The 9,057-nt window shown below is 44.1% G+C and overlaps 1 protein-coding gene across 1 annotated transcript in view; it reads left to right on the forward strand.

Annotated features, from left to right (window-relative positions):
- The window catches only part of LOC149347234 (sodium-coupled monocarboxylate transporter 1-like), a 46,433-nt gene extending 43,043 nt beyond the window's left edge, over positions 1–3,390 (forward strand). Inside the window, exons 15-16 of the mRNA XM_089585531.1 lie at positions 3,094–3,194; positions 3,292–3,390. Of these exons, the coding sequence (XP_089441657.1) occupies positions 3,094–3,194; positions 3,292–3,390 (200 nt within the window). The remainder of the gene's footprint in view (positions 1–3,093; positions 3,195–3,291) is intronic.
- Positions 3,391–9,057: the final 5,667 nt, after the last annotated feature.

Genomic DNA, 9,057 nt, shown 5'->3' on the forward strand with positions numbered 1-9,057 from the left:
TTGGGTCGGTCGGGTCTTGGGTCGTCGTGTCTTGTGGTCTGGGCAGGGGACGGGGCTGGGGTGAGCGGCGAGGTCGGTTCAGGTCGGGCGAGCTGGGGCAGGGCCGTGCGGGGCGGACCAGGTACTCACGGCCGACGTCCACGGCAACCGCAAGACGCCTAAGCTTCGTGACCAGGATGGCGATGAAGGGACCCCAGCACCTCACACCAAATGTAACGTGGCGGCCAGCCGAAGAATGAGGCGTGATGAACGATGGAGATTTAATGGCCGCTGGCCTAGCGCGAGCGCTCCGTCCAGCGCCACTGCCTGCTTCGTCTTCTTCGTAACAATATATTATAGAGCCTTATTCAAGTACAATCTTCGTGCTCTCTTCGTGGCATACGCACCCTGTAGCCTTCTATGCTCGCATTGGGGGGTACACCTGAATAATATCTTTCATGAAGTGAAACCTTCGACTACCGCATGTTTCTTACTGCTGCGAGCTATTTCTTCTTTGCATTCCCGACAACTTTGTCCGGCATTTTTTTCAAACCTAGAATATTTACACAGCTCAGTGCGTAACTTGCGGCTGCACCTCACCTTGCCCAGCCCACCATATCTATCACGGTGCTAAGGTTTGTGCTGATTGTGATGCTATTTTATTTATGCGTATCCCACGCGGGCGGTTCCTTCTTCCCTTCCTGCCCCCGCGATTGTTCTAAGTATATCATGCGCCCCCAGTAGTACTAAGTGGGGGCTCCTGTGGGTCCGATGTGGGCAATGCAGATGAGTCCCTGTGAATTCAATGTGGGTCGTACAACGGCAGCCCACATCGGCCTTAAGTTTACTGCCCACCAACACCCCGATCGGTTCCATTTAGGACCGATATAGGTAGCTCATGTGCAGCTGATCTCATTTAGGCTGCATTGAGCAATGCAGGCAGCCCACTCATCTCCTAAATTGGTCGTACTTTGGGGAGCTTTGAGCAGCAACTGAGAACGAGGAGTACATGCTTTGTAGCGAAAGCTACACTAGGCTACCAGAAGCGCATTTCGCGGTGCCTGCAGAAGGCCGCTGCTGCGTATGCGCCGTTACCATGGTAACCAAGGCGACGTAACCGCAGCGCATGCGCGCAGTAGCGCCGCTCAGCTGAGATATAAGCCGGAAGCGACGCGCTCGCTCCTCAGACGCCACAATGGAAGAAAAAGAGCGGCTGTGCTCGTCACGGCAGCAGTACAGGCTGCGTGAAATTCAGTCTTTTTGTGATCCAGAAGTACTCGCATGGTACTAGGCCTGCTGACAGCGTGAAAACGAGGCGAGAAGTTCAAAGCGGGCGGCCGAGAGGCGCGAAGAACGAGAGGAACGCCTCTCGAAGAGACGCCGCCAAGCTGCTGAACGACAGCGACGGCGTGTCGCTACCGAAATCTCTTAGACGAAACTGCTTTCGCTACGTATATTCTGGCCTAGGTGAGCTGAGCCACTTCCATTTTTTACCTCATTTAGCCTCTCCAATACCGACATGCGACCGATCACGGTTCGATTCTACAGGGGCAAGCCCTATTGGGGCTTACCCACATGTCCCTACAGGGGGCCGATGTGGGTATTTTAGGGGCGGCCCCAGGCCAGTTACTCCCATAGGGCTTTCAGGCCCCAAACATGAAACACTAATTTTTTTATACATCAGCCATATTCAAGTAGCCGAAAGTACAAGGGGATGTGGGCAATGTGAGCAGCCCGCACCGACTTCATGATGGCTGTACTGCAGGCAGCCTACCTGTGTCTGTTTTCAAACATAACGGCTTCGAGAGCCGCATGTAGTTCAGCGTAGCCTGTGAAAGTGGCACAGTTAATGCTGAGCATTTTCTGATTACTGTGCACAATTTACGTGAGTGCAAGAGTCATAGGAGAAGAAGAATGAGGCGGAGTGCATTTCGCAGGCACTCTCAGGTAATGAACAGCTCTTTACCAATATCCCTCAGCAGGCAATTTATAAGTGGAGGCTAACGAAAAGCCTGTCCTTAGACAGCGCAACGAGAGATGAAGTTATAGGTATAAATTAAAGAGAGAGGAAGAGAAGAGAGTGGGTCAAGGGAAACCGCGAATTAACGATGACCTAGCGAAAATCAAGACGAATAAATGGGCATCGGCGGGGTAGTAATGTGAAGGCAAGATAACTGATGGTTCCATAAGGTAATCGACTATATTTCAACATACGGCGAGCGTAGCTGGGGGCGTCTTAGTGTCAGTTGAGCGAATAAGCAAAGGCATTTGCGGAGGTGAGGTGCCTGCAGCTGGCATAGGACGGGTTCAATTGCAGTGTTACGAGAGAGACCTTTTTCTTCAGTGGATGTTGTTCAGTTCATAGGGATGACTGTTATGAATACCAACGTCCGTTGAACTCTCGATGACGCATTTACTGCGAGATGGTACATTTCTGCAGAAATGTTTGCTCGCATGAGTTGACCCTTGTGATCTGACCGCTCGACTGAAATGGATTAACAGTGCCTAGGCAATGCTAGAAAGCATGAGGCCTTTCATGCTGGCTACCACAAATGCCTTCGTCCTACGCTGCTCGTTCACCTTGACTTTGTTCCACTTGCACTGTTCAAAAATCCTGATTTAGACAGATTTATTCCTGATAGCTTTAACAGGGGCATTCTTGAATCAATACGTATAAAACTTTAAATTACGGTCGCCAGTGCCTGCTACATACATTTTATCCTGTTTTATTCTGATGGGCTGTACAAGGGTGCACTGCTGCCTACGCAGGAATGCGTTGTCGGAACCTAATGTACAGAAAATAATTCAACAAAAATAAATAGTAACGTTCAATATTTTGTGATATATTGTGTAATTGTGCCCAAGTTTTACTTGAAATTCAAACATGACTGTACGAGCCCCGTGGCACGTCAAACAATGTGGCATATTAGCAATTTTCTACGCTGTAGTCACAACTGTTAAATACCGTTAAAATGTTTACTACCACTCGCCCTTTATTTGCACTTTTTTTTTCGTAGAAACCCTACTTTCCTGCGCATAGAGTAAATGCCTTATTTCTCTACTACTGTTGTTGTCAGCAACTGATAGGCCATAAAACAAACTATACTGTTGCAGGAGAAATGAGGACAAAAAAGGAGCAACCGGAACTGTGCAGTGATAAGCTGGTCAAGATTTGGCGTAAATCAAGGCCCACTCTTGACAAAAAGGAACAAACGGTGAGCGTTGGAGAAGTTTTTTCCTTGTCTAAGGTGCGCTGAAGCCAGTGCGGATGTAAATTCAAATGATTTTGCAATGGCATTTCTTTTATTCCAGAGGTTTCAGAGCTCCCGGACGACATGTTTCAATGAAGGGAGGACACTTACTACAGAGGACCAGAATTTACTGGATAATAAAGCTGTTATCCAAACCTAGATGCACGAAGGCACGAATAAAGTTATTACTGTGATAGCGTGTTCCGAAAGTTATAACACTTGTCGTCGACGGTAGGTGCAAGCATGAAGTGTATTGTACGACAGGTCTTCGTCTTGGCCATACTGAGGCTATACTCCCTCCCGTAAACGTTGGCTTCCGAATTGGAGCGTGCTCCTTTCGGGGGTGGGGGTGGGGGGAGGGAGAGAGAGAGAGTTCAGAGACTTGCCACGTCTGCTCGCTCTTAACGCCAAGATTTGGCACACACTACGGAACCTTGACGGCGCAAACGCACTTTCACCATGCCGTCGGCACTTGCGTCCTTCTGGCACCGTGCCTTCTGAATAATCTAGGTAGGTAATCGCAGCCGGTAACGCTAATTTTCTGAGTGAAACTTGGAAAATTCGTTCCGAGGACCAGCCCCATGTTCACCGCCATGTTCGGATTTGGGTTCAGCTCGATTCGCACGTGGTATTCGCCTAAAGTTACCAAGGATGACAGCTAAAAGTATTTAATGAGTAATGAGCGCGGAAATGAGTCATTGAAGTGTTTTAACACAGCGGATACTTCCAATATACAGCTAACGCTGCAATACGGGGCCTTCAGTGTGGGCCTACGTGACCGATACATGCCTCAGGTGGCCGGAATAACGCCCAAATATTTACATGCCTACATTCTATATCTGCAATAATAAATGCACCATTATTAGAGCTCCGTCCGAAAATTCGAATTAGACCTTCACTTGTGTCTGTTTGCAAGCTGGGAAGGCAAAATCTTTCCGGTAGGAGGTTAGGCTGGTTCGGACCTCCATTCGCGTAGGCATCATGGTACCAAAAACGAAACTGATAGCGCTCAACATGCAAACAGACACCTCTGTGCGACTACCCAAGCGATATTCAAAAGGCTGTCGACACAGAAATCAAGGCGTTCTGGGCTGTTCACTCATACTAACATGTGAGCTTAATGTTCTGCTCATAGTTAAAGTGTACCTCCTCTTCATCCTGCCAACGCAGACGTTACAACGGATTCTTCAACGTTGTCGCGTTTAAACCCCTCTCTTCACCGCCAAAAAACGTTCTCAACGAAGCCATCTGTGGTACATGTGGAAGCGTTCTAAGAGAAAGATAGCGCTCGATGAAAGTCCGGAGGTAGTGTTTCAGACTTTAACCCCTTTTCAACAGTCCTGGATCCAAACCTTTTTGGAGCTGATGAAGACTGCGTTCATATTGCTTTACTTAGTGGTACTGAACGCTTTGAAATTTAAGCATGGTTCAAAAAACATGTCAGCAGGAAAGCAGTAGCAAGTAACAGGATATAATCATGTTGAAAATGAGTAAAAAGTCCATGAAAATGGTGTGCATTGCTTCAGCGATCTCATGCAAACCTCTTGCCAGTGCCGAAGAGTAGTGCTCAACGAAGAAGCTAAATTAGTTGTCAGTTCCACTGTCCGCACGGACAACACAGAGACGGCAGAAGAAACTGCAATATCGTTAGCCATAGCAAGCAAACTGCCAGGACCATAGTTAGCTAAATGTCGGCAGTGACGAGCTTCGCCAGAGGGAGAACCTCTCCCAAAGCGAGATGACTCCTGCAGAGAATGAGAGAAAGCAGGCATTTGAGGCTCTCTGGCCCCCCGCCCACGCCTCCCTAGCCGGAAACTACGCGGCCCTCGAACAAGCTCGACTGCTCATATTCTGAGCGGGCGGACTGGTTGAAGATGCAAAACTAGGGCTACGCTCGACTATATAATATGGGAACATCCTCGGACACTACATCTGGGGCTCTATCAAAAAAATCGAAGGACCAATGGGAGACCTATCTACTCAGCTGCAACCCGGAGATTCAAGCAAAAATCATTCAACTGGCGGAAGACGCCGCCAGTGCCTAAGGGATCCTGGCTAACGTCTAAAGCAGGAATGTTAACCCCACAGTGTGGAAATAAAGTTACTGATGGTGATCATGGGACTCAATACGAAGAATTCAAACATGACAACTTCATTGCCGCTCTTTTTTTTGTACCGTGAAATCTATGACAATGAGATGGGCTTTTTTTTCCAACACAACAGAAATTCCTTCGGCGCAAACGACCCCTTTAATTGACCTCCAGCAACAATTTTCACTAGGACAATGTACCGAATTACGTAATGCGCCGTTTCCCTGAAAATCAGCACTTCCATCTTTCAACTTTCTGACACATCTTGTTTCTTGACTGGACATGCTGGCGAATACGAGCAGTGAACCCACTAAACGAAAATTTCAAACTGTCTGCCTGTTATAATACCTGTTACGGTATGCCTGTATACCGTAATGCCTGTTACGCGTAGTTAAATATTGGTCCTAATGTCTGGAATACATCGAACTTTGAGTTGCCTTGCAAGGCGTTTTTTTTTTGTTGTTGTTGAAAGGAATAAAGCGTCCACACTCCCTTTTTGTTCCGTTTTTTTTTCTTTAAACTTTTATTCTTCACTTTTTGGTCTTTGTTTTTTTAATAATCGGCTGCAAATGATTCTTTCATGCGTGTTTTAACGCGATATCGTTGAGGATCTAGTTCTCCAGAATATACGGGGTCGTCAGCATTGTTCATATTCAAATTCACTTTATTTCTGGTAGAAAGCAAGTATACATCATGAGCAAAAGAGTTTAAAAGAGAAATATTCTACCAGGGAAGACGAGGCAAAAGTCGTTTCATCTACGCCTGACAAGGCTTCGCCTCCTGGAGAGAAACATTGCACTCTCTAAGATACAAAAGCCGTTGAAAAAATACATTGCATCTTTCAATACATGAAGAAACAGAAGCATTGTAAGCAGGGCATTATATGAAATTAGAATCGTAAGTACGAAATAAAACAAGAGAATTTTTCTCCAAACAAAAGATTACACCACAACCAGTTAAGTTATTATTGTGTCAAAAGGTAAGAAGCACAGTTGCATAAATGTTTATCACAACAAAAGATTTGTTCATAACCAGTTAAATTATTAGTGTCAAGAAGCATGAAGAAGCAACATTTGTATCGATATATATGAATAATCTAACAAGAAACACAGCAATACAAATGGAACTCTAACCTGAATGGGATAACAAGAGACAGGTCATTTTGGTTCGACCACTAGCACATTTTTTATCAGTGTTTTATAAGTACACGGTGACTCTACATCCACTGTGATTCCAATAAGTTGTGGAAACAAATTTAAAAGGACAGAGATCTGGTAGTCTAACGACAGCGTCCCAAAGGAAGTTCTGACTTTTTTCTTAGCAAATGAATTTTCTCTAAAATTATACCCGTACTCTTGAAGTCGGTACATCCCAAGAAATTAATTTAGGTTATATTTTATATGAGTGAAATGTTCAGTGCCAGGCGCTGTCGAAATGTACTTGTAATTGTATGTATTTCATTACTTAAGAACACTGGAGCTGTGTATTCTCGTAACACTGCATTTTTTATTAATCGGATGGATTTCTTTTGTACAATATGAAAACGTTCCATATTACCTTTGATAGTGGTGCCCCAAACAAGTAGGCAATACTGCAATCTTGAATTAGTCATGGTATAAAAAAGCTGGCGTTTGAACCACGCTGAGAGCATAAACTTAAATCTATTTAGCATTCCAACAGTTTTCGGGAGGTTCATATTCAAATAGTTTATATGGTGTGTCCAGTTAAAGGTCTCGTGGAAATGTACACCCAGAAATTTTTCAGTACTCACACGGTTTGATGTCGCCTTATTTTTAGCCCGAAAGATAATGTAGCTCATTTTTTCTTTGTTAAATCTTAGTTGGCTATGCAGCAACCAAGTCGATAATTCTTCGAGCCATGCATTGGTAATCTTCATTAGGGTGATAAGACAATTGCCATGAAAAAATAAATTAGTATCATCAGCATACAACACTATTTCGGGGGTTCGAGGTATTGAGACAATGTCACTAATATGTAAGAGAAATACGAAAGGACCTAAGATGGAACCTTGGGGTACGCCATATTTATTTAGTTGCGTAGTTGATCGGGTATTATGAATATTAACGCACTGTAGGCGGTTGTATAAGTAACTTTTTTACAAAATAAGAGCTTTGCTGCCAATTCCGTAATCGTAAAGTTTACTGAACAATATATAGTGTTTAATGAAGTAACATGCCTTCCTGAAATCTAGAAATGCACCAAGAGTATATAGCTGTCTCTCTATGTTTGTTATTAATTTTTCCTTGATAATCAGTAGTGCTGACTCAACGCGTTTGACTTTTTGGAAACCACACTGTTGGTTCGCAATTATACCCTTAGAGCACAAAAAACTGCTGATTCCAGTGTTCATTATTTTTTCGGCCACCTTTTAAAAACCTGGAAGCATGGATATAGGGTAGTAGTTACTAAGATCGTTCTTTGCCCCGCTCTTATGTACTGCGCTCACTCAGACGATCTTCATTTCATCAGGGAATGACGCATGACGCATTATGCCGTTTCAGATATGACAAAGTGGTACGCTCAAAATGTCGCATAATCATTTCACCAGACGGACTGCAATATCGTCATGACTACATGCACAAGTATCTTTGAGGCTTATGATAACTGTTTTGATTTCAGTTGGCGTGGTTGGGGACAAGAGCATGGAGCTAGTTTCTTTCTTAGTTATGTAACTCCTAGGTGAACAGCGCCGCGTGCCCTGTGTCGCACCAGATGCTAAAAAATGGCCATTAAATTTATCTGACAGTGAAGGATCTGAACAGTTTTTGCCATCAATGGCTATTTGCTGGGAGCAAAATCATGATTTTTACATACAAGAGAGCGCATAAGTGTCCATGTTTCTTTCGGGCAGTTATTAGTTGCTGAAACTTGTTCATGTAGTACGATGTACTGGCTTTTTTTAGGTCAGCGTTTAACTTATTCCCAAACTTTTTGTATTCTAGGAATTTAGAGCTATATTTAGTCCCAATAAATAAGTGGAACAGGTTATTTCTATCGTTCATTCTATTGTTGTATTCATCTGTAATCCATGGTTTTCTCCTTTTCCATTTTCTTTTTATTTGCTTCAGAGGGAAAGCAGTGTTATATAATTCATTTACTGCACGGAGGAATGAATTATACGCATCGTTCGAGTCGTCCTTGCTCAAGACGGCATACCATGTTGTTCTTGATAGAAGGTTACGGAATTTCGCAAAACCATTATCACTGATAAATTTACGCAATATTTCGGTTTGGGGTCCGCTTTGTCTTTGCATGACAAATGGAATGTGATCACTAATGTTCACTGAAAACAATCAACAGCACATAGTGTCCTCTAAACAGTATGTAGGGCATAGATCAATTAACTTCTCACTGTCTGGTGTTACGCGTGTTCCGATGCCAGTCACATTAACACGTCCTATCGAATGCATCATCGCGAGGAAAGCATTTCAAGAACTGTCGAAAGAAAGCATGTTTATATTGAAATCGCCTGGCATGACAAATGGAATATGTAATAAGAGCAGGTATTGGCTGAGTTCTTCAAAGAAGCTTAAGAATGCAGAAACAGACCCTGAAGGTGGACGGTAAATAACAGCTACTGCAAAAGCATGACCTGCAACTGTCAGACATTCATAGTCTTCTGTGATAAGTTTATATTCTGGAATAACAGTGTACATTATATCTTTGATGATATAAAGTGCCACACCGCCACCCCTTTGTCGCTGACGACACATTGT

This window comes from Amblyomma mixtum, chromosome 4 (assembly GCF_055824585.1).
Source record: "Amblyomma mixtum isolate Tamu chromosome 4, ASM5582458v1, whole genome shotgun sequence".
NCBI classification, from domain to species: domain Eukaryota; kingdom Metazoa; phylum Arthropoda; class Arachnida; order Ixodida; family Ixodidae; genus Amblyomma; species Amblyomma mixtum.